The sequence below is a fragment of the Notothenia coriiceps genome, unplaced genomic scaffold (genome assembly GCF_000735185.1).
Source record: "Notothenia coriiceps isolate Sejong01 unplaced genomic scaffold, NC01 NC01_scaffold00037246, whole genome shotgun sequence".
NCBI lineage: Eukaryota > Metazoa > Chordata > Actinopteri > Perciformes > Nototheniidae > Notothenia > Notothenia coriiceps.
The window spans coordinates 14625306-14651850 of record NW_011369947.1 but is presented as its reverse complement, the minus strand read 5'-3'; the positions used below and the strand labels follow the sequence as shown (position 1 = coordinate 14651850).

Genomic DNA, 26545 nt, shown 5'->3' with positions numbered 1-26545 from the left:
GCACCACCACCCCCCCTACCTTTGTTCCTCCAAGATTTTTGAGCTTTAAGTTGTGACAAACACTTTTTCCACATGCAGCAGATTTAAGGTTCCACACTGAAAAAACATCAGGGTTGTAAAGAAAAAAAAAAGCTGTATTAATGGGCAAAGAGGCTAACGGATTATTTGAAATGACATAGAATGTTCAAAGCTGTCAGCTTAATTGTTACAAAACATTTACAGTGTCAGAATATTCCGCTAAGAAGGCAGAAGCTTTCCCAATGTCCACTGGGAGAATTGGTCTGTGAAATACTGTCTGAGACCAGAAAACGTACATATGGCAATGGACTTTACTCGTTCATTCCTACTTTGTTGTCACTTTAATCCGTCCTTTTTCTTTGGCATCACTGACTGCAGAAAGGTGAAAGGCCTCTGTGAACATGTCGAAGAGAGGACAACCAAGAGAGGATATTCAGATGGCTGCTGTCTATAGCAATTACATGTACCAAGACTGTGTGTCTGTTTTGGCTGTTAGCGTGCGCTGAGGCTGTTGTGTCCCTCTCCACTGTCTTTAACAACCGATCGGCTCTCCCCTGAGAGCCACTTAGTCGGTCCTCGATCCAGCCTCTTGAGTTACAGCTCACCAACACACATGCTCCCATCAGAGCAGCCACCATCTGGACACACATACATACCGAAACACGCTTAAGCTCTTAAGACACACACACACACACACACACACACACACACACACACACACACACACACACACACACACACACACACACACACGTGGAAACACTCATAAGACGATACATATACCTGCTTTCATGAACATTGCAATGTATAGAGCACTTTATTGACCGTGAAAATTCAGAGACAGCTTGTCAGGGTTCTGCAGACATGAGATATGAATAATTTTTTTATGTGAACTCTTCACAATAATCACTGCAATCGTCCAATTCAAGTTGCCTAGTGAAGTGGATGAAATTACCCTGTAGTTCTGTTTCCTTTCAAGAGGCTGGACAATGTCGGGATGCAGAGTGAGATATCCGAGCCACTTTAAACTCTCATGAGATAATTATTCTCGTAGAAATCATGTACGTGTACGCAACATTTTCTCTGGGAAGATATGTTGCTTTTGAATTGTTCTTATTTCTGAACATTTCTAATACTTTGATTATCACAAGCAAAATTAAACTAACCCATTATCTTTGTTTTGTGTTCTGGCAGCAGGCAATCTCATGAAAAAGACATGTGTAGAGGTGAGAATAGATTTTTGTATTATTATTATTTTATGATTTATGTCTGGTGAGCATTTGAATCAATCCTGATATATATAGTAAATCCACTCAGGGACGGACTGACCAGCGATTTCAGGGAAGATTCCCAAATGGCCTGTGGTCAAAAGTTTTTATTTTTCAATTTCTGACGTTAGCAGTTATATTATGGTCCTCAGTTGTGGCAACGGTTTTTGTGGGAATCTGATTGGCTCGGTCGTTCTTATTGTCACAGCATTGAGTATCTGAGTGTGCATTTATGTATATAAGCCTAAAGCCTGTTACTATCAATTAAATCACACTCTTTTACATGAGATCTTATTTCTAGTAGGGCTGCTCAATTAATCGTATTTTAATCGCGATTACGATTATCGCTTGCAACGATTACGAAAACAACGTAATCAAAATAAAACGATTATTTTTTTATTATTACTTTTTTTTTTTATAATTATTATTTTTTCAGTTGAAGTATACTTAAAGTTCAGGGTAATCAACTGTTAAAAACATACTGTTCACATTTTTTTTCTCCAATAAATGNGGTTACCTTGGTTGGTTATTGGCCAGTGGTAACACAAGCCAAACAATCATTATGACATCATAAAGTGGCCAAAATCTGATCAGCTTATTTTCAGACAGGTTTACTTTTTATATAAATGGATCAGGACAAAAAGTGAGCTAATCTTTTTTCCTGAAACTTTGAGAATCTCTTTACACAGAGGGGACACATGTTTATTTATAAAATACATGAACAAGTGGATTTTGCACAATAGGTGAAGTAAATTATAAAGCTTAAATACTTCCATCTTAGCATGTACTTGTGTCCCCAACATGTATTTTCATTGGGACTGGACACACCTTTTTTTTTCAGCAGGAAGGGCATGCTGATAACAGTATGTGTTGGTTTGTACTGTAGAGAGGCTGGAACACAAATATTATTCTGGGCCTACTCAGCAAGCTAGGTGTGAGGAAGTAACAGGGATGGGATAATATTCAAGGGGACTAACTAATTAAAGATTTCCGGTTTTGTTGATTTCACTGTGTGGTGTCTCTGCAGGATACCAAGGTGGAGATAATTAATCCAGATATTTACCAGGACTTTATTTTTTTTTGGGGGGGGGGAGATATGAAAACAGTTGGTTGGCCTTTAGTACAGCTAAATCATGTGAGTCGGGGGAACCACACTGTTAAAAATATCATGATGCAGCAACAATAGAGGAGTATTGGACAACACTCAGGGTGCTTGATATAGACTAAATGAAAATCAATCATTTCTGCCAAGGGACATGATATGTAAATAAGATGAATAAATGAATAGATTTAGATCTCATCAACTCTACTAATGTTTTGTTTGATCACTTTTTGATCAAACAAAACTTTATCAGTTCTGGGTTTTGACAGATACCACTGTGCTCCTCTTTCCATCTCCCCTCTAGGTGAATTTGGGGAGGTTTACAAGGGCCGTTTGAAGCTGCCTGGTAAGAGGGAGATCTATGTAGCCATCAAGACTCTGAAGGCAGGCTACGTGGATAAGCAGAGGCGAGACTTCCTGGCTGAAGCTTCAATCATGGGCCAGTTCGATCATCCCAACATCATCCGTCTGGAGGGTGTAGTCACAAAGAGCCGACCGGTCATGATAGTCACAGAGTTTATGGAGAATGGTGCCCTTGACTCATTCCTCAGGGTGAGTCATTTTTGTGGAATCATACTTGTTGGCTACTAGTTATATTAGGTGATGAGACGCCATATTCTCAAGTCTAATATAAGCTGTTCCATTATGAAACTGAGGAGTTAATTGGAAATTAATTGTTAAACAGTCCCGTAAAGGAACGCATGCTAGGAATCGCTCCTAATACAAATTAGAATGAGCCTTCTTAATCTATCGTGTGCCAACAGAGAATATGTTTCATGACAATGAACATGATTTCAATCATTCTTAATTTCGAATTTTCCATTAGCTAGCTCTATCAGCTTTAATTTCTCTATAAATGCCTGGAGCGTTTAATGAACTCCTCACTTTCTTTTATAGTCGGGATTGAGCGGACATACAGCTTAATCAATATTCAACTCGCTCTTTCCCTTCTTCAATCTCATGGATTGGTGTTCTATTCCACTTTGATCTAGGGTGGGTTTAAAGGGGCTCTTTGAAGTTGGCTTTGCTAACCGCCACATCCGACTTGTGTTCCCATCGATCTCCCTTACCCTCTTATTTGTTACCGTGTTTCGGGGGTTCAAAGCTTGCTCTTCAAAACATTCGTACCGGGGTAGGGGCGCCATGCTTGGATGTTGAAGAGATGGATGTCATCAAGTTCTAATGGAAAACTGCTCTGAAACCGGCAATGAGCAAGATTGGCTTCAGGAATCCATTTCCCTATATAATAGAAGTCTAATTTTCCACTTGTTATGAAGAGGATTTAAAGGGCAATTAAAGAGTGCAGGATGTTGATTTTATAATAGCTGAGTGTTAACAACAAATAATTAAAAATGCGGCGCCAAAAAAAACGTATCCTGAAATAAGTGAACTTAATTACTTGCTAGAGAAAAAGCACTAATGTCAACAGTTGGGAAATCAGATGTATTAGCCTACTTGTAAATGTAATGCCAGATGTGACAGCACATCTTGTTCCTTTGCCAGTTTATGAACATAGACCCTCTGGCTTTGGTAATAATAATATACTACAAAGCCTTTAAATTGAAGTACATTCCCACTGGGCAGCCTTTTTGACGACTACATGTTGTATGCAAAAAACATTAGAAAAAAGGACAAACATTTAATTTATTTTTCACTTGATTTGATATTTCCTAGCAGAAAATATCCAATTGTATGTATATTTGTATTCAGCATATACATATAAGGACAATCAGGCCTAGTATTTGTTATCAGCATCCTATCTTCAGTAAATAACCAATGTAATTTGTTCATTATCATTCAAAAGCAGTAATATTAACATTTGCTGACACCTCTCTATCTTCCAGCTATTCTCATTTATGTTAATTGCGCCAAAGATAACATCTAAATAACTTTTTTTTTCTCTGTCCTCTAGCAAAATGATGGTCAGTTCACCGTGATCCAGTTGGTAGGGATGATGCGTGGGATCTCAGCTGGGATGAAATATCTCTCCGAAATGAACTACGTTCACCGTGACCTGGCTGCACGAAACATTCTGGTCAACAGCAACCTGGTGTGTAAAGTGTCTGACTTCGGCCTGTCTCGCTACCTACAGGACGACACTTCTGATCCCAGCTACACCAGTTCACTGGTGAGTACTTACAATGTTCAACTTTTATCTTAAGGGCCAGGGGGAACCATATATTTTCCGAATATGGCTTTTTCAGCATGTAATGTGTCTTTGAAGTGTCAAGTCAAATTGTTATTGATACACACAGCATACGGAACGTCGCTACAACCATCACCTATCAGTCTAATCACTGTTGCTTCTCTGTGACGCTGTCTCTTTCTTTCTGAAGGTCTTTGCAACCTTTCACCTTTTCAGTGCCTTTCATTTTATATTAGCTGTCTGACTTTCTCATCCCCTTTCTTCCTCTTTCCTACACTCTGCAAGTCACGAACTGGAGGGCTGTCACATCTTCATTAGTGTGGAGACAAGCCTCCTCTGGGAAGGCTCCTCTCTCGTTGACATGCCCAGAGTGCAGTGAAACCAAAGGGCATTGCGGCCTCTCAAACTGACAGCTTCCAACCCCCCCCCCCCCATCCATTTTCTCTCTCACTCCTCATTCATTATTACTGGGGCATCATGGGAGGCTTTGGCTCCTCATTAACTCCTCCACACTACAGATCTGTAATTATTAGCAGCCATCGTTAGTTCATCTTCTGCCTCTCCTCTTCCTAATTCAAAACACACTATTACGCCCTCGCAAACACACTGCACAGGTCGTTAGGACTCACGGCATGCCTGAGTTTGTGCGTGGGTTTTTACTTAAGTGTGTGTGTATGAGAGAGCTTAAAAGCTATGATGTGTACATGCATGTATGTGTCTGAGTGGGTGGGTGGGTGTCTTTGTGTCTATTGCCACCTCATTGACATTGCTTTGGGACTTTGGTGCAAATTAGCTTGTGTCACTGTCAATGTAACACATATGTATATGTCTGCCTTTTGTAGTAAGGTTTGCAATAGAGGAAATGTGTATATATATATTATTATTATTATTTTTAGCATGTCATGTATTTCATCTGTCCTCCTGTAATGTTTGTTCCCCAGCCTCCAGTGGCCCAACACAACCTTTACTGCCAGTCTAACCTGGGAGAAGATATTCTTACTTGTTTCATAAAACCACCCGGGTAGCTCTCTGTGATGAATGTAAATTGTGGTAGCACTGTATATATTATCAATAAATAGTATAATCATGTTGTAAAAATAGCCTATTTTAGAATTACTTTCAGATATTTCTTTCAACACATAAGAAGATCATTATATTACATGACATGTTACTTGCTATACGCTTTTATCCAAAGCGACTTAGATACTCAATACAGTGGGCAATCCCCACAGGAGCAATTTGAGGTGAAGTGTCTTGCCCAGGGACACAACGACATGCTGACTGCAGTGGGGTTTGAACCTGTGCTCCCATGATCCGAACACCAACGCACTAGTCCACTGTGCCACACACCTCCAGATCAAAGACATATAGTCAGTCTGTGAGTCAGAGCAACTCAGGTATAAAAAGAGAGTCGGAAAAATAATTAGTCTTCATCTAAATATAGGCAAAGAAACAAAACACATCATGTACTTTATCCTCTGTACATTTGAGCTCTGGTTGAAAATGCTCTCGTTAGATTATTGTTAATAATGTTACAATTATTACTTTAGGTTGTTTGCCAATAACATTCAGTGTAAATGATTGGCAGGATGTGGACGCTCAGGTGAGCACAGGAAGTGTCATTAGGGCCAGACCTTACATCGGTGTGGCTGAGAGCTAATCGCTCCCCAGGAATAGCTTGCATTGTATGCTTGACCCCTGTGGGTAAACCTTGCTGAATGGGTCTTATTTAGCAACAAAGAGGAACAGCATCTCTGTTGTCTGCGCCGTTGAGCTTGCTAATAAAACAGGGCGTAAAAGGAGGGGATTAGATTATAGATTGAAGTCGGCATTTTGATGTTGTTTAATGCAAACAAAGTCTCCTTGAGGGCATTATCTGGAGAGTCAATAGAGCAAGTGAGGTTTGAAGTCTAAACCTGGGGAGCTGTTTTGATGGTAACACTAAGGTGTTTTGATGCTGTGTGTGTCTTTTACTGATAGAGAAGAGCACATCAAAGCTTCGACAGTGCTTCAATTTCCTACTGAGTGCAGCCTTCTTATCATAAGGATCCAGATGAAATCTTCAGTTCCATGACTATTTTTGTTCAAAATCAGAAGAGCAGTTTTATTCATATATCATAATGAGAGTCTGTAACTATGCCTGCTGAAGTCTTAAATAGAACTAAATGTGATAAAATTTGAGGACAGATCATCAAGACTTTGCTGATGTTGCCACAGATGTTCTTAGTCCTCTGTTCTCCTGATCCCCAATCCCCAGTAAACAGGGAAAACATGCAAACAAGTACGCTCCTGTACGCTCTATGATGTAATTAAGCTATGCATGGTGCCCTTCACTCTTTGACTTCTTCAGCTAAGACCTGACGCTAACCAATCAGTGAGCAAGGCTGGCGTGGCAGACAAGGCCGAGGGAATCCGGGAAATTAAATTGCGCTGACAAGCAGTGATTTACATCGCCATCGACCTCTTCCTCTAGCAAATTAATCACCTCTTTCCCTCTACTGCTTTTCTAATTTTTCCCTGCAATTTGAGGCACACCAATTACAGTGCCTGTGGTGTGGTGTTGGATGTATGGTTAGGGGGGCATGCTGGTAATTGTGTTAACCCTGGATTTGGGTTCATTCTGGAGCAGTGTTGTGGAGGTTTCAGACAGAAGGGGGCTGTCCGCCCTTTCTGTTGGCTGCTAACCAAACTCGTGATTAATTAGGCTCAATGGACAATGCTTGGGCTGCACTGGTCTTGCTAAGGTGATGTGTGTTAATTAATATATAGACTGTGTGTCCCATCGCAGCCATGCCTTTCTTGTATTTGCATCACTGCCTGATTATATTTACACAGTTGCTTGGTTTATGAAGTAGCCCTTAGGACCATGGTAACAAGTCCAGGTTAAATGTGAGTTAACCTGCTTACCTGACAGGGAGGAGGATTGATTTTTGAACACCCGGCGAACCGGGAACACTTTCAAATTAGTCTCTTTATTCACAAATCCATATATCTAAAAGGCTACCATCTATGCATTTATTTATCTATTATTCCTTTTCCCCCAGCTGTCCACTTCTTTCCCATTTCATCAGATGGACATAATCAGTGTAGATGTAACGAATGAAGAACCAAACTGTATGCAGCGGTGATGCGTCATATGTGTTAGTGTGTTTTGTTTTCATGTGTGAGTGAATAGCGTGTCAAGTCTATCACACATTAGACACACACAAGTGCTGCTACCCTTTCATTTGAGTTTTTATGCCCACAGGACCTTAGTGAGGAGGGAAGGTATGGGTCAGGAATTTCGACTTGTGCCTCAGCTGATGATGTGGAAAGCCTGTCATTGCCTTGCATGTCACACCATGTATACCATACGATGTGACTGAGTGGGCATGTTTGTGGTTAGAAGAGTGTGTGCGCTGTGCTCCTGACAGAGTATACACATATAAGTCCCCCAGGTATCTTTTTCTATGTATGTGTATGTAGGTGTGTGTTTGTTTGTTTGTGTCATTGAGGCTGAGAGGGGTTGAAAGGCGAGGTCACTCAGAGCCAGAAACAAAGCTCATCTGTCAAATCCCTGTGACCTGAGTGACATTCTCTCAGCTCCGCTCCAGTGCCCACACTATGTGGACCGCGCTGTTGTTTCTGTCATTTGTCTGTTTTCTATTTGCATCCTTTCCCCCTCCCTCTCTGGCTTCAGGCCCATGCACTTTTTTGGCTTGTCTCTTCAACTTTCAGTGAATTATTTATGCACTTCAAGTTAAGGGGGACATATTCGCTGAGTAAACAAGAAGTGAATTGGGAACATGTCCATATGGACTCAACCAAAAGCAAACAAAGGGTCTTTTTGAGACTTATCACATGTATATGCAAACATAAAATACATATTTACATAGACAATAAACCTGTAACAGTACTGAATATAGACCAGCACATTTGTGTGGCTGTTGCTGCTTCTTCCCTGAGGCACTGTTGTGTTGCATCACCATGATGTCCACAGCTCATATTACAACAAGCCAGGTTCATACTTCACACCACACCACACAGCAAACACAGACCCCAACATCTCCCTATTATTACAGCTCATTTCAGGAGAACAGCAAGTTCACCATACATAGTTATATAAGCACAGACTAAAAATGAATGAAACCTATTGCTTATTTATTTCCATTTCATGGGATGAAGTTACATTTAGTAAACAGCTGTTTGCACCAACCAACTTTAAGAGCTTGCATTTAGAAAATAGTCCACTGTACACTTTTGCTGTCTATTTAACTCTACAATATTGTCAAAAATGTACCTGTGTATTCCTTCACTCTTTGTATATAAGGAATACTATAATCCACTGGTTCTCTTTGATCAGCAGTCAGTCATTCTGCTTACATATCTCCACAATCCTTTACTGTCTTCTTCTACAGTATCTTCAAATATATCCTGTGTATACCCATACCTTGTTGCAGTTCTAAAACAAATGTTATTGTATTGTGTAGTTGGAAAAATACACAATTAGATTCATATTTCCTCCAATTCCCATGGGTTATACTGTGCAGCTGTAACTTAAAGGTCCCCTATTATACTGTTTTTCATCAATATATTATAGGTCTCAGATATATACAAAACATGTCTCTGAAGTGTTTGGCTCCAAATACCAAACAGATCATGTATTATAGCATCCCATAATCCACTCTGTTTCAGCCCTGTTTCAAAATAAGGTGCCCCTCCCCACGCCCCTCTGCGAGATATATGGTTAAAAAGAACACAAAGGTGCTCTGGGAGGAGATTCAGGAAATAAGGTGGGCGGATGTTACCTTGGTTGGTGATTGGCTAATGGTTACACAAGCCAAATAATCGTTATGACATCATAAAGTGGCTAAAATCTGACCAGCTCATTTCAGGTTTTTATATAAATAGATCAGGAGAAAAAGTGAGCGAATCTTTTTTCCTGAAACTTTCAGAATCTCTTTACACAGAGAGAGAGGACACATGTTTCTGTATAAAATACATGAACAAGTGGATTTCGCATGATTGGTCCCCTTTAATATACAGTAGTATCTGTTGTTTATGAAAACAACCTAAGGCTGATATCTCAATTTTAAGAGTTGAGGATTGGTTTGATCTGGTTGCATGTGATATTTGGTAGGACATCAAAACACTTTTCCCCCTATTTTAATCTTGGCCTTTCCCAAAATAGCTTGCCGTTTCCAGTTCCCTTATTTTGCTTTTGGAGTGTGTAAACAAGCTAGATACTTTATTTCATCTTCCAGCTTCCCTGGGAGAGCAGGTAGAGTTTAACGCTTCCCTGCACAGATCCTACACTTCCCCACCCCCCATAAGTATGAGTCACAATGAAGTAGTCAAGTATGATCCCCATCTGGCTTTGCACCCAAGTGTCCTGCCAAGCTAGAATAGCTGCTGCTGAGAATAGAACCCCAGTAACACTCATTCATAATTGAAGCGAAATCCTAAACATGCTAGCTTGGTTTGGTACATCTCTTGGTTGTTGAAACTAATAAGGATGTTTCCAGGCTAATTTTATTCAGATTGGATAGTTTAATTTGCTCAGACTTCGGGTAAATGTAGCAGCATAAATTCTCCAGGAATGGAAATGAATATGGAAATGGAGGAGGTATTGGTTCTGAAAGTAACACGATCCATACCTGGTCCCTGCATCAAAGAGGGTGCAACCATCCAAAGCACGGCACCTTGATTTATACCTTCTGTCGTGTTTGCGAGTCAGTATAAGGTTGGCATTGATTTGCCATCTGTGGCTGTTGGACCGCATTTGCATCTGAGCAGGACTCACAATGAACTAACTCAGTAAAAGAGATAGCTTCTCTGTTGGTGAGCTTGTGTATCCATATTAACACTATACTTCAGACTGCAGTCTCACCAAAGGGAGATTTAATTGGTTTGTAATTCAAAGCATTAACTTCCAAATAAGCTTTATATGATTTTCAAAATAAAGCCCTGGCATGGCCATTGTTTTTTGTATATTGTTCTCATTCCTATATACTTTCAGTTGTTATAAAACATGAGAAACAATATGAGTCTCATACAGTGGCGAGCCGTGACCTTTATACCTAGGCCCTCTGACCCCCCCCTTCCCTCGAAAAAATTGTTATTACGTCACAGCGTACTTCAGCGGAATATCAAAACAACGGCCCGGGGTGCAAAACGCATTAATGAGCGACCCTCTACCACACAAAACAACACCTGCAAATAACCCAATTTGTGTTCTTTGAAATTGAAAAGGATATTGGATGTTTGTTACTTTTGTTGCAGTTGTATGTCTTAAGTGTAATTTGGCTTGGTTTCCTATTTTGTATGGACATGCTTTTATTTTGAAGGCGAGTTTACGTTGTTGACAGGAAGTTGTTGTTGCTATGGAAACAATGTGACGGAGAAAAGGAGCGGAGATTAACGGAGAAAAGTCATATCTACATATAAAGACGGAGAAAGTAAAGGATAAAGTTTGTGTTTAAGTGTTAGCACCCCCCGAAGAGAAACAAGCTCTCACTGTAGCCTTTCCCCTCCGAATAAGGGTCGAAGACTTGACTGTTGATATTGGAGATTTCAATAAATTCATATCATCAGTCAAGACTTCGACCTTTATTCAGATTTATATTAACACCTATCATGACAAGGCACCCACAGCCAAGTAACAATAAAATGACTTAGGCCTACCTTTGATGATCAAATCACTTAAACACAAAGTCGGATGGACTTTGTGTCCGCCATCAAGTGCTTCATCCAAAAGGACAGGAGGATGTCCTGTCCTTTTGGATGAAGCACTTGATGGTGGGGTCATGCAGCCTATCCTTTGCCACTCCAATTTATCATTGTAACTCAATCTTGAAAATGACTCGGTTAAAATTCTCGAGACGATGTCATCACTATCACTGACGTGAGCCATCATGAACGAATTTATGCTAATTAGCTACTTCCGCCTTGCTTGACCCGTTGTTATTATAACACATGCACAAACTTCAAAGCAGGCGGAACTTGTCATAAAGTCCGCGATAATAAAGCCCACTCATTTAGAGGGAAGATATGATTGTTCAATTGTACTGTCATTTGACATTACTCTCTCATTGAGTTATCCTAGCTGGCCCTCTGTGAATTTACAGCAGGACCACCAATGACCTCCTAGCTTCACAGTAACTCGCAGAGACGGCCAAAGGAGCTTTTTTCATTTAACCCTTCACATTCCAACAGAAGCTGAATAGGCAGATTCGAAGGATTTATTTCTTTGGAAATGTTATTTTAAATACAAATAAATCAAGTTATGTTGGTAAAACTAATGAAAAATATAACAAATAAAATATTTTGCGTAGAGGGCCCTGACGGCTCGCCACTGGTCTCATAAGTAATGAAAAAACAATGCTTATTCAAGGGTTGCTGCAGTTTGATAAGGACATTAAAGATGCTGGCGAATGCACAGTGCTGATTCTAGAGTCTGCGCACCCCCCCCGCGTAGCGGAGCAAGGCAGCGAAATTTAAGATAAGAAGCAGGATTTTACGAGGGGGTTTCCCGACATGTCGTTGCAGTAAATTAAAGGGTGTTTCATGTTGTCGTTGCTGTAGACCTTCTTAATCTACCTTCTTTGGCGGCCCCCTTCTGGCCCCAAGCAGTTGCCTGCCTTGCCTGTCCGCAAGCGGCGGCCCTGGGAATACATACAATATGGGAATTTACACAATGAAATAGTTTACAAAACATGGCAAATAGTATTTTCTCAAGCTAATACAATTAAGTAAGAGAAACTCAAAAGTATTGCAAACATGCCATAAAAACACATCTGCAGGGTGAGGTTGCTATGGCACCTTCAACACTGTGTGACAACAATTTAGATTTACGATTCCAAATTCTCTCATGTTTTAAAAAAAAAAATCCTTGAATTCACTCTACATAGATGCATATTTCTCAGCTTTCCTCTGCTGAATTTGAGTATTATACCCTAATAAACTACTAATCATTGTCACTGTATACAGTATATTATGAAGTTATTCAGAAGTAGAGTAATGGTGAATTACATAATAACCTTATTTTTGGTTATAAGCTCACTCTCTAAATAATGAAGTATACATGACAGTTATTAATATTACAGAAGAATATCTGTTTCTCTCTTGCCGTATTGTTCTGTAATTTATACTGTAACCTGACTGAATTTCAGTTCCTCGCAGCAATTATTTTTGGAACAGGATCATAATGCTACAGACAGAAGGTTCCTGGGCGATGTGACGCATATGTATTTTAATCTTGATCAGAATTTCATTATTTTCAGAAGGAGAGCAATTATGGGTATTCTGGGTGCGTGGTATGTTTTTCATTTTCTTCAGTTATTTTCCCACACTCTATAGAGCTTTTTCTGAGTGTGTTTGTTAGTCAAATCTAAAAACAAAAAGCCTCACTATGAGACTGTTTGGGATCTTTCAAACTCAAAATGTAGTTTTGACAAATGCTTTCCTCGAGTATAGCATGACTCCATTGTGTATACGGTGAAAGACCTGCGTCCTTCTCTCTACCAGACATTCCCATGGGTGTCTGAGAAACCAGCAGCTCTCTCACCAACCCCCCCGCCCCACCCTCTTCTCTTTTTTTTTCTTGTTCTATTTCTTCCCGATCTCCAGATCACTCTCCCTTTCCCGGCTTCTTTCCATCCCTCTCACTCTCTTTCGCATTCTATTTGGGCAGACATCCAGGGCAGATCGTTGCTCTCAGGATTTCATTAAAAGGATGTTGATGGAGCACTCTCCCCAGCCTAAGTAAATGTGCTCAAGTCCATTTGAGAGAGCATTGTTTGGAAATGGATAACTGAAGTTGGAGGATAAAAGGAAAAGAGGGAACGGGAGAGAAAGGAAGACAGGAAAAGGGGGATCTACATATTTGTCTTCCAGATGAAGCAGAAAGTTTATTTGGAGTTGCTAAATAGCTTCTGCGAAGTACAAACGCTGAGCAAAAACAAGACAAAAACCCTAGACTCTGCTTCTCAATTATAGCATGTTTATCTGGGACATGGCTGCATGTAAGAGATGACTTTCATTGTACTCCGACAGGTATATTTGACAGTCTACATAAGGGTATCTGGCACATTGGTGGATGGATAGCTCGAGCCACTGTAAGGACATGACAGGTGTTTCATATCCTAGCTATGTGTATCACTGTCTACACACACATAATCACAAATTATTGGCACAAGGGGAACATAACAGACACAAGTAAGTACACACATTACCCAAGCCACCACATGTTTATCCTTCATCTTTTCAGACCTGGCTGTCACAGGAACACACTCCTCTCACCCGTGATACCTCTTAACCTGACAGTCCCAGCATATCTATGTTACATCCGCACTCCAGATGTGCAGCTAGCTGTCACGACTGGCCAGCACCTGTCACAGGTGCCCACGACCAGGTGGAACCAGTACTGTAATCTCATTCGGTGACATTAGGTTGACAGCACGCCTCTTAGACTGTGGCTGGTTTGTTTTTCACACGCCTGATAGGGAAACTTGTTGAGAATAGCTTAAAACACCAAGTTTTGAAAATGTATTTTGACAGCAAAAGGTGGTAAGGTCACGGGTGTATATATATATATATACTTTATTTAACCATGTGAAAGTCTCATTGAGATTAAAATCAATTTGTCAAGAGCAATGTGGCCAAGAGGGCAGCATAAACAATGTTACAACAAATGAACACAAAACAATACAGCGGTCGTAAAACACAGATTAAATTGCACATTAACCATTCATAATGCAAAATAAGAGAAACTATTATAAAACATTCAAATCTGGCACAATTTTAAAACGACTTCTATTATGGGATGTACGAGCAATCACATCGACCAATGAAGTTGAAAGGTATCTTGAGGACAAATGTAGTTTCGGTTTTCCCCCTCTCTTGGACACTAGTTTTTTCCTTCACTGTGCCAACATTTATCAACCAGAAAATATACCCATCTGATGTCTCTGTAGAATCCGGCACCATATGACACCCACTTTATTTATTACCAAGGGATTTTTGCAAAGTATCACTTGATATCATTGAAGATGACTCCTCTCAAGGACTATGGTAGTTCTGCAGCTGCAGTGGATGTGCTTCATTCTGGCTCATCCACACACATTTTATACAAAGAGTTAACTGTCCAAGATAATAGGAGTGTGTAAATTCTGTTAGAAGGGTGATATTTCACTTCAAGGCAAACAGAAAACAGCTTGTTCCTTTTTCAGTAGCCAGCACAATATACCATGTCCAAAGAGCTCTCCCCATGCTTCGAGGCTTCACAAAGCTCTCCAACTTTTGTGTTGACATTAGGTCTGTTTTAATTCCCATCACCACTTCTACTACCCCAAACAAATTCCCTTTGGTATTAACACTCCAATGCTTTAAAAAAAAAAATGTTTGCCTTCTTCCCTATACGCATGAGCTGTTTAGTACTTTATGTTATTAAAGCAGAATTTTGGCAGAGCTATCACTGGCCCACAGCAGTAATTACTAAGAGTTTGCATAGCTGCCTCTGACTCACTCCGCCTTGGAAATGTTATTACTAAAGTCTGTCTCATTGGAGGCGCACAGGGAGCTTCTTGTGAAGCATGAATTTTTGCTCAGGCCATTCCAGCGACACTCAGCTCATATCCCCAACAGAATCCTGGGGCAGGAGACCAGATGTAATGAGCGAGGGAGGGAGTAAGCTATGTAATGATAAACACAGGCTGAAATATATATCGTTTTGCTTGAAGCCGCAATTATTTCATGCAATTATGCATTTATGTCTCTGTTTTTCATGTTCTGTATGTTCGTTCAAACCAACTGATTGACGTGAAACATTGCCTATGACCGAGTAACCGATGAAGAAGGGGAATGGTCCATTAATTTTTTCTAAGGGAAGATTTCTGTGTAACTTCCATGCCCTAGGACAAAAGAAAAGGGCAAGAGAAAGTGTCCTGGGGTCTTGGTTTAGATGAAACAATTCAGATGTGAAGTAGTCTGAGATATGAGAAAGGCATTGAAGTCGTCGGGGATTAGAGATCCTTTATTCTACTATTGATCTCTGCCTGTTCGCTTTTCTTTTTTGTTCTCTCATTTTCTCTGTCTGTCACACACTCACACAACCACACCAGCGCCTAATTCCTCCTAAGTTTTTCTCCGCTGGCTGGTGAGAGCTCAGTGAGAACTGTGTTGCCTTCGTGTCTTGCAGTGTGTCCTGACAGCAGTGTCCATTCAGGGTGAGATGTTAAATCTCTTTTCAGAGTCAGCAACCTCTCTAAGGTAAAATCCTAAGGAGGTGTTCATTAATGAGCTCAGCCTCTGCACCTCTGCAGTACTACACAATACTGACCTGTAACACTTACACAAGTGTGTAAAGATGCACACATACAGGAACACACACCAAGGTAACCTGTTTATGATTATTCCTCTCGTACATTTTAAAAGGCCTGGGGTATGGAAACACTGCAAAGGAAGCATTTTCTGTCTCTCATTCTCCTCACTAATTTATAATTTCCCTCTGTGTCTCTTTCTCTACTCCCCCCCTCCTCCCCTCTCAGAGAGCGAGGAGGGAACAGGGTGGTCTGTGTAGGTTGCTCTCTGGGTTTGTTTCCAACAGCAGCTTATCTGCAAATGCTCAGGTTGAGCTAATTGGCATTATTAAACCAGTGGCAAGCTTGACTCAGATATAAAGGGAGGTGTGTTGGGTGTGTGTTGGGTGTGTGCACATTTGTGTGCGTCGGTGGGCCCGCACAATCATCTATGACTGTGCCTGTGAATATGTGTGTGCAGAATTTTAAACCAGCAGCTGTCAATTTCAGTCAGCAGGGCACGTGGCATGTCTGAGGGCCAGGTAGTCCAATTACAGGCAGACACGCTCGATGTACGAGCCGAAGCCCCGGCCTATCTTCCTTCATTCAAACACAGCTGTGGGAGAGGAGACGCTAAATGTGATGTTGGTCGATGTGTGAAGGGCAAACACTATTGGGAGCCACTGTTGGCTCATGGAGGATCGACGCTGGATGGATCAGGGGGGATAAGGAGTTAGGAGAGCTGAAGCAGTCACAGTTGTGTTAGGGGGTTATTGTGTTACAACTGAAAATGATGTTGGCAGTAAACTGTTTGGGAACTTTGCAATTTCTTTCATTTAATCTTCTGCTCCTTTTGTTTCTCCTGTTCTTAGGGTGGGAAGATCCCAGTGAGGTGGACAGCACCAGAGGCCATCGCTTACAGAAAGTTCACCTCAGCCAGTGACGTGTGGAGCTACGGCATCGTCATGTGGGAAGTGATGTCATTTGGAGAAAGGCCTTACTGGGACATGTCCAATCAGGACGTAAGTGTTATATTTATAATACTCATTAGACACTATAGCATATATTCTGTAATCCCCTTTTGAAACAGGGTGTTCGATTGCAACATTACATAAGAATTGATAACTCTAGTTAAGGAGATAAAGGCGGTTTAAATCACACAGACCAATGTGTTTTCATCAAATAAATGTGTTGACTTTTTACATGTGTTGACCACCTTACAGCAAGGCGTCACTACAGAAGATGCACCTTTTTTCCAATAATTTTTAAGTGTCTATTTCAAGGGATCCTTAAGAAAGATCATAAATGGGACATCTGAATGAGTGTTATCCCTTTTCTAAACTTCCATGCCGTAAAAAAAACCCAATTCTAAATCTGGATAAACTGCCTCATTAAAGGATGGCCATTTCCGTACAGATGTGGTTATATTGCCTTTTCACCCCAAAGATAAGCAATCAAGGATAACTCATAAGAGAGGAAGCTGTGATAAATCACACATATTTTATCAGCTCCCATCTCATAGCATCATCATTGAAGATGTCCTTGACTCTGACTTTGAAAGCAGACTTATTATGGACACAGTTTCACACTATCTTCTTTTCCTTCCTGGCCAGCTTTTGAGAGCAATGAATGATTGCTGAGAGCTCTGCTTTGTTCCCCACGTCCGTTTGGATAAGGTCCACGCACAGACTCCCACCATCACACAGGCACCCACACAAACACACAAAACCATTGGATTTGTTCCCATACTATGAGGTCTCTCTTCCTAAGCTCCCTTATTGAGACAGCTAGCCAACCATCAGGCCTCTATGGACCCAGCTCCACAAGGACTGTCCAACCCAGCAGATGTTGCCTCAGTGGGCCAGCAGCAAACACTGCCCGGTGGGACTAATGCAGAGAAGAGGACTGGCATTGCTCAGCGTGTCCGGCTGCTCATTCCACACACACACAGAGAGACACACACACAAACACAAACACAACCACTTGCAACACACTCCATATGCACCATTTGTCAAGATTGTGCTGAATTGCACTCAACTCCAGGGTGGAGTTGGCAACCTGCAGAGCAGCCTCTAATTTTTAATGATAGTATCTTTTACACTTGATTTCACACCAGACCCTTATCTTGCAACTATGCATTTTTCAGAAAAGATTACATCTACAAACAGTATGGATATATGGATATGGGTGAAAGCTAGGTCCATCAATGTGCAATGCAGCAATCTGGCAATCTTTAGTGTTTGTAGTATCTTGAAAGTGGCTTTATAGCTGCATATTAAGCATTTTTGTACTTGACTTGGTTGTTTGTATTCTTTTTACAAACCATACATTATAGCTTACAAAACAGAGGGTGGTGGGTAAGGGGTGGTCATTAAATTGTAGGCACTCCATTTCTGCCTCCAGGCTCCAAATTGTATCGACCTTTGTTGAACTCTCAAGAAACACTTCACTCTACCCTCAGAAACTTTCAGTCGTAGCTCCACTATAACAAGTCCAGGATAGCCCAGGAAGCCTTTGATACCCCATTCACACCAACGGTGTTTCAGGGCCGGTTCGGAGCTGGAGCTTGAAAAGCACCGGGTTTTCCTGTTCACACCGCAGCGGAGCAGCCTCTTAGCTCCGGAATCCGGTTCATTTCGAGCACCAAAAAATTGTCCGGCCAAGCAAAAGCACCACATACGTCACGCTTACGTCGAGGCGGGGGCAGGGGCAGGGGCGGGATCAACTCCTGAACAACAACAAAAAGCCGGCGTTTTATCCAGTTTGTACACAACGATGGAGAAACTTAACAAGCAGCAGTGGTCCACTGAAGAGACCAGCTACCTACTGGGAATCTGGTATTCCGAAGAGGTACAGAGGAAGCTGGAGCACCATCGGCCATGTTGTTATTGTCGGTGTCAGCTGTGAGGGGTTTCCGCGCGGTTTGGCTTTATGAAGCAGGCACGCAAACTGTTACGCCATGACGCAAACGATGACGCAATGACGCAGCACCAGTCGGACTCTGGGCAGTGTGAAAAGAGCCGGAGCTAAACCGAAGAACCGGTTCTGAACCTGAAAAGCTCTAGCACGGAGCTTGAACCGGAGTTGCGTTGGTGTGTGAATGACGTATAAGAGACATGTGTCAAGTGGCTGTGCTTCGCAGTGTTAATAATATGCAATCTGCCCACTCACCAAGGACTTCCTCCTACAGTGACACTGCCACTGCTTTCCATCTCGCTCCTTGCTCTGTCCTCCAGGAGTGGCATGTGATTGGCTGAAGTCAAGAGGAAGGGCACATCAGCCTGCATGCTAACTGTCACAAGTGACCAGAGGGAGAGAGACTGTATGGGGCTGGGCGGGGATGTTGTTGAGGCAGGGATGAGCGTGTAAGGATAACACAGTGGATGTGCTTACTGTCATTAGTCATTGCAAACTCAAATGAGTATTTAACTGTTTTAAGAAATATATTATTGACAACCAGCCGGCTGGAAGAAAGACTTTGTAACTGACAGAAATATCTTGTAATTACTCTATGAAGTCTTTATAATATCACCTGAGCTTACCTTCCCACTCTTTTCCCCCCAAGGTGATTAACGCAATTGAACAGGACTACCGTCTTCCACCCCCTATGGACTGCCCCAGTGCTCTGCACCAGTTGATGCTGGACTGTTGGCAGAAGGACCGTAACGTAAGACCCCGCTTCGCCGACATCGTCAGCACCCTGGACAAGATGATCCGTAACCCCACCAGCCTCAAAGCTGTAGCCAACATCCCTGCAGTGTGAGTAAAAGCACCTTTTTTCACAGCCCATGATATACACGTTCACCCCGAAGTGGATATTAAGCTGAAGCTTTCATCTGTTTATACATACAGTATTTACACTTGCTGTCTATACAAACTATCCAGCATGCACATGCTTACTTTTATCCTTGCATAAAATAAACATGAATGTATTACGGTTGATTGCGTCAACCCTGAACTTTTCATCCCCAGACCTTGTTTTTTCTGTTGCTTACAAATCTCAGCCATCCACAGTTACATTTTGGTTTTCAAAATTGTTACCCCATATTTATAGAGCCAACACATGTCCTTAGACACCTTAAAATATATAGAAACATCTTATCTACATACACATTCCTAAAGCTTTATGGGTTATTTTGTAGAGGCACCATTGACCTTTTTTTAATCTTACCCAGACCTTGTTTTAGGCCTTTTTTCCCACCCTTTCTCGAACATCCTCTCAAACGTGGCCAGATTCTCTATGGACTTTCTGTGAACTGAGAGCTTCAGGTTTCTTCAAAGATTTTCCGTTCCAATTTCCAGGCTTTGGTTGGGCCACTGAGGGTCATTCAGAGACTTGTCCCGGAGCCACTTGTTTCGGCTGCATGCTTTGTGCTGCTGCCATGTTGAAAGGGGGACTTTTGGCCTTTTGTGAGTTTGAGGATGTGCAATGGAGCATGTTTTTCCCTCGAGGTCCCTTTTGTATTTAGCCCTATTCACAGTTCTTTAATTGTGTCCAGTTTCTTAATGTCTCACAGTGAGAAATATCACAATAGCATGCTTTCTATAAATGATAGTATTGGCCAGGTTATGAGTGGTGGCTTTATTGTTGCGAGTTAAAGCACTTGGCATGAAGGCCAAGGAGTAATGGTTTTCTCTAATGGTACTAGAGACTCTTTGTGTGCTTTTATAAAACATTTGAATAGTTGGATAGGTAGGTAGATAGATAGATATAGTGTAAAGTATAACACCTAAATGTGTTAGATAAAAAAATCAAGGGTCAGAAACACTTTCCAAAGCCAATATTCGCACAGTACACAGACACGGACACACTTTTGCCTTCTCCGTCTCGCATCCTCGCACACACACCAACGCAAACGCCATAACAACAGTTTCTCTCCTTCTTTTTTATCTGCTTAATATTTAATCAAAGCCTTGCTCTAAACTTGCTTGCTCTTACCTTCCCCCCCTCCTTTCCTCTCCCTCCTCCAGGCCTTCGCAGCCACTGCTGGACAGATCCATACCTGACTTCAACACCTTCAGCTCAGTAGAGGACTGGCTCGGTGCCATTAAGATGAGCCAGTACAGAGACAACTTCCTCAACTCAGGCTTTACCTCCCTGCAGCTGGTGGCTCAAATGACCTCAGAGTGAGTTCACCTGCCCGTCTGCAAACAGATTCAAAGCCATATGGCACTTAGATTGACACACTTGAATAAATTAACTCATCTTGAAGTGCATTTATTTTTAGCATGAATGCGCCCAGTGAGTCAAGTCTTTAAATGATAACATTGAATTAAAGACTGTACTTGGTAATGCATACAAATATAACAGAGAATAACAGAGTCACTGTGGTAAAAATAATTCCATCCATGCTCTTCCAATATTATAAGTGCTATCTACAAAATAATTAATTTTATTTGCACAATTTTCTAAAATGGATGTTAAACCTTTAGTACGTTAAAACCTTTAGATGCATACTGGATGGAGCGTATTTATTTTCTGTTATTGATGTGGAGTATTTTAGAGTGGGTCATGACAGCATTTCCTGTAGCTTGTGATACCAATTGACACAAATATTGCAGTTCATTTATTTTAATTAGCAATGTTGCTTGATCTGCAAATGTTCGTGAGAATGTGAAATCATTCAAACATTTATTTTATATTAAATATGTATGCTCCAGGCTTGGTGACATTTATATATTGTATTTGCAATGCAAAGCAACATGTATTATTTTCTCAAGTGATATAATTAATTTTGTAAATGTGTGTTGCCACTAGCTTTCCACCCTGAAATTGCCCTTTCATCATACAGCAATGTAAGGACTGTAAATGCACCAGAGAATGATAGCCATTTGTAATCCCTTCATAGTCAAATTCCATCTTCAACATGATGGAAAGCCTTTCATCTATTGCTTTTCAATTTTCTTTCTCTCTGCCTCTTTTTCTCTAGGGACTTGCTGAGAATAGGAGTGACCCTGGCAGGCCATCAGAAGAAGATCCTCAGTAATATCCAGATCATGAGGGTGCAGATGAGCCAGTTACCCACGACTATGGCATGACTACAGGGGGCGCTGTGCCATGGAGCGGGCAGCATTCGTAGGACCAACAGCAATGGCAGCCCTCGAATGACCCCCGATCCATCGGAACGCGCCAGAGTCGAGACTATTGTCTTAATCTAATCCACTAACGTGACAACAGGAGACCAGGGTCCTCACCACCACATGGTTAACAGCTATCACCCTTCATGTAATCCACACCAGGAGTTCAGGGTCAAGACTTGTAACTGTTTCTCCATTTATCGATGAATGGAAGACAGATATCAGTTGCTGCGGTTATGGACTGCCATGCATATCATTGTAAACCAAAATAACTCCAACAACCCGACATCGCCACGTGGAATCTCTCACAATTTCAGACCATATGGTAAAATGAGTGATATTGTACTTCTATATTATCTGGACTAGAAGATGTTCAAATTGTAAACAGAAGTGTGAGCCATTTAGAAACAACGTGTGAACTGTGATTTTACCGTCGTCAATGTATTCAATGAAGATGCCTTGACCTGGCCAGAAACCAGTCCAAGAAGAAAAAGCAATTACCAGTATGAATAATTAGAGGGAGAAGGATACAGGGATGTACAGTGGAGCGCCGTTTCCAACTTTCACATCATCCTTTGCTCGTTTGAGGAATTTGAAAATGGTATCGTAAATGGACTGGTGAACATTAAGAGCCAGTTACATTTTTGTCTTTTACCATCTGTTTGATCGTTTTAGTTTTTTTTTATCACTATAGCAAGATGCCGCTCACTCGTATTTTAACTTTAACACTACCTGTGGAGTCCTGGGTGGAAGGCCTGCCAAAGGACTTCTTAACCAGCCCCACCCAGATTCAGAGAATATAAATATGTTTATCTCTTGCTAAATATGATTATATCTTTCATAATAAACCTTCATATTGAAGGTGATATGTATGAATATGTATGTACAGATCTCTCTGCTTGCATTTTTGGCAAAGATATGCTTGTTGACTAGATTGTGATAGACACATGCAATGTGTAGATTCCCTACGGTGCCCTGGTTCCTTTACGATGACCGAACAACAGACACTGGCTTGTACGGCCATCTGGACCCAATCTTAGCCTGAAGAAAAACACTAAAGGAACTGTGGGCAAATCATTGGTATTGTAGATCAATATGAAAAATTCTGTAGGATTTAAAATAATTTACAAAATATCCATTTATTGGAGATCATGTTTAATGTGGGTGTACACATGCTGTCTCTTGCTGGTGAGCACTTACTTGTACAGATATGTTTTATGTTTTTATTTCTTTTTGTTCTGTTGTTGATGTTTGTGTTGGGAGTGTTCAGCCCCATCCAGAGGGGAGGGGAAACCAAACCCACGCCTTGGCCGACTCAGATCCATGGTAAATACCCACTAATCACACAGAAAAAAACACTTCTTAACATCAAATTGCTCTGTTTCTGGTAGATTTTATTTCAGGCAAATCCAGTTAGTCCTTCTCATGGGTGCTGCAGATATCTTGGTGAAGGCAACATTCCCTGCAACATTGAAATGCATAAGAGAGTAGCTAATCATAGAACTGGAAATTGGAGTGAAAGAGCATCACTTCTCTTCACAGTGAAATGAACATCTGGGCTGAGGTTTGCCAACAGACGCCTGATGCCATTCCTGTGAGCCCACACGGGCACACTGCTCACAGTTTAGCAAAGCCTCCCATACACTGCTGCAAGTACGCTGCTGAGTAAATCTATGCATTCTCACTATTTGCTGCTGCCATATGGGTAGGCAGGTTGAGCACAAACGCTGTTGTGCCACAGAGAGTTTCATATATCTCTCCATAAGTCTTGGCTGCAGGAACTGGTGTATGAAAAATCACTCTTTGGTAGTATCTGATTGCAAGATGTCTACATTGTTCCCAGGGGATGAGGGATGGCTGTCTTTGGAATTACACGGCAGTATTTTTGGAATATATTTTCAGCATAGCTCTGGGTAGTGCACAAGGATGATTTCTCTTTTTTAAGGCTGTTGATGGTCTTTTATGATTGCAGTGGGATTGGTCGGTGCAATGAGACGGTGTCAGGAAACCTTGGTGATGAGTAGTAGAGGTTTGTTTCCCTTGAGGCTTGCTTGCTTCAGGCTTTGGGGAGTTTTTGCCATGTTTTATAAATCAAGTGTTAGCAATAACAACACTTGCCTTTAGTAGTGAAAGCAAACTGACCTGAAGGTTCCTGTGGTAATATTCCTTTGACATCCAGCCATGGCAGACAATTATCATGAGATATTGTAGTGTCACTTATCTGCATTAGCTGAGACCCTGCTGAAATCCCTTTTGGCCCTATTTGAAGAGACATGAATGAATATGGTTCTAACCACCTTGGTCCCAAAATTAGAAATTGATGGCAGGCCCATTAGCAGATTATTAAGTATACTCACCACCCTCGAGTCATCTTCCTCCTCCTCCTTCTCCCTCTGTCTGTCCTGCCCTCTCTGCCTGTCTACACCCCCTAGCTGGCACAACTCCAGCTTGTTATCCTGGGTGTAATCATGCTGTCCTGGGCCAGGATGGGCAGGACTGGGCCATGACTGCTCTGTCCTGGGAAATGGTTAGCTCCATGCTCCAGTGGGCCCAGGCAGGGGTGCAAACACCTGCTGAGACCCCCTTCTGAAAGGCATCTGATCAGCCAGCTGGGAGGAAGACTGATGGGAACAACAAAAAATAAACACACACACACACACACACACACACACACACACACACACACACACACACACACACACACACACACACACACACACACACACACACACACACACTTAGGAACCCTCAATTATGTTTACCACTCTGTTTTCCCAGCCTGGATGATTATGAAGGGAAAAGGTGGCAGACCAGATGGTATATAAATGGGGACGGTAGGGAGGAGAAGTCAGTGTGCCAGAGGGAGGGGATGGCATAAAGATAGGGGTTCTTAGATGAAAGTCAGAAAAGTAGCCATTGAAAGGTATCAGTTTCTTTTCATCTTGCAGTATGTTTTATGTGGCCAACATCTTTTGTCCTTGTATTATGTTGATTTATTTAGTTTAGTTTGGTAAAGGAAAATACTGTAATCAAGCTGCTAGTTTGCCTAATGGGCAAAATCCATTGCTTTCTCCTTTCAATAGTGCAAGCCGTTTATTTACCAACTATTTCTGAATATGATCATATGCTTCTTGAGATTGGCAGAAATCCCTTTAGCTGAAGCCAATGATTGAATTTGAATGCATTAGTCCTCTATTCAGCTCAGTGTCGTGTGTTTGCTTTTCAACCCAAGAGCCTGTGAATGGGACGATAGAATGTATTCATTATGCAACAGCGTAATTCTCCATTTGCTCCGTTTGTCTTTCTAAATACGTGACAGTAATGACACTCCAATATGATAAATGGAAAGGGCGGGTCACTATCCCTCTCTGAGAGTCGTTTCCCATGGATGCCATTCATCACAGACTGATACAAAACACAGGAACAGAGCTTGTTAAACGTTTCATGGTGCTGTAACTGTCGAAGGAGGCACCAATGATCCTTTTAGTAGTAGATTCCATGCCTGTCATTTACGGTATAGGGTAGAGCAGTAGAGGCTGTGTTCACCTGAAAACAATCTGACTCAACACCCTCCAAAACGTATAAAAAAAACCTGTTCTCTTTTTTCCCCTCTGTTTCAGACTGTGGACTCAAAGATATACACACATATAAAAACAGCACACACATACACTTCATGTACACACTTTACACACCCTGAACACTTGCAATTGCTTCGGTCAGCCAGTAAGCAGGAAGGATAGGCGAAATGGGACCTTTCCAGGAGACCAGTCACAACCTCCCCCTATAGGTACACACTGGATGGTGGAGCTGAATATGAGTGTGAAAATGTCATAGTTTGTTTATTTGTGCGTGAGAGAGAGAGTGAACGTATGTGTTTGTTTGTGAGTAACAGGCACATTTGTGTATACAGACATTTATGTGTGCACAGGTACATTGTTTAAGAGCGTGAACAATTATTATTTTTTTGTCTCTGTATAGCTACCACTTGTAAATTGTGACAAGTACGTGTCAAGAGTTTGTAAGCTGTAACTTTCTGAAAACTATTGTACTAAAATGCACTCAATAAACGCCTTGGAAAACAAGTCAATCACTTTATGATGCGTGACTCAATGGTCTATAATTCTGTTTTCATTAATAGTGAGTCAAGAAAGCAGAGAGTAAGGGTTATTATCCAGGAACACCACTGTCAGCGCTGTGTGTCATCGTGACGTCTAATGCTTGGTTTCATAATGGCTAAGGAAATAAACAGCATTTTGTCACCATCGGCCCGGGTGGCAGCATGTGTTAAAAGCCATGAGCCACTAATAAACGAGCCGTCATGCAAAACCAAATAATTACTCTCCTAGAAAAGTGACAATATTTTGACAAACTAGTCGAAAATTATCCTCGCAACTTAAGTGTTATGTGTCTCAAACACACACTTGCACACACACTCACAGGCAGTACAAATACACAAGTAGTCACAACAGCCTCATAAATTCCATTTGCCAGAGACTGAGACTTTTAGAGCTCTTCACACACTGGAAAGTGTGCCGCACAGTAATGATATGGTTAATGAGGTGAGGCGAAAGATGTGGGGATGTATCAAACTCTCAGCGTTCCTCCATAACTGTTTATTGACTCTAATTGATTGATAATATCCAGCTTCATATTAGCT

General features: G+C 41.4%; 2 protein-coding genes across 2 annotated transcripts in view; one reads left to right on the top strand and one right to left on the bottom strand.

Annotated features, from left to right (window-relative positions):
* Positions 1-1015: 1015 nt before the first annotated feature.
* On the top strand, positions 1016-24585 carry LOC104966469 (ephrin type-B receptor 1). Its single transcript, XM_010795655.1, has 7 exons — positions 1016-1022; positions 2693-2940; positions 4301-4516; positions 16683-16832; positions 19376-19569; positions 20782-20937; positions 21741-24585. The coding sequence occupies exons 1-7, from the start codon at positions 1016-1018 to the stop codon at positions 21847-21849; spliced, it is 1080 nt and encodes a 359-aa protein (XP_010793957.1). The 3' UTR covers positions 21850-24585.
* LOC104966468 (serine palmitoyltransferase 2-like) overlaps positions 23415-26545 on the bottom strand; it is a 36945-nt gene continuing 33814 nt past the window's right edge. The window contains exons 10-11 of the mRNA XM_010795654.1: positions 24246-24364; positions 23415-23480 (exon numbers count right to left, since the gene is read on the bottom strand). Coding sequence (XP_010793956.1) covers positions 23415-23480; positions 24246-24364 — 185 coding nt within the window. The remainder of the gene's footprint in view (positions 23481-24245; positions 24365-26545) is intronic.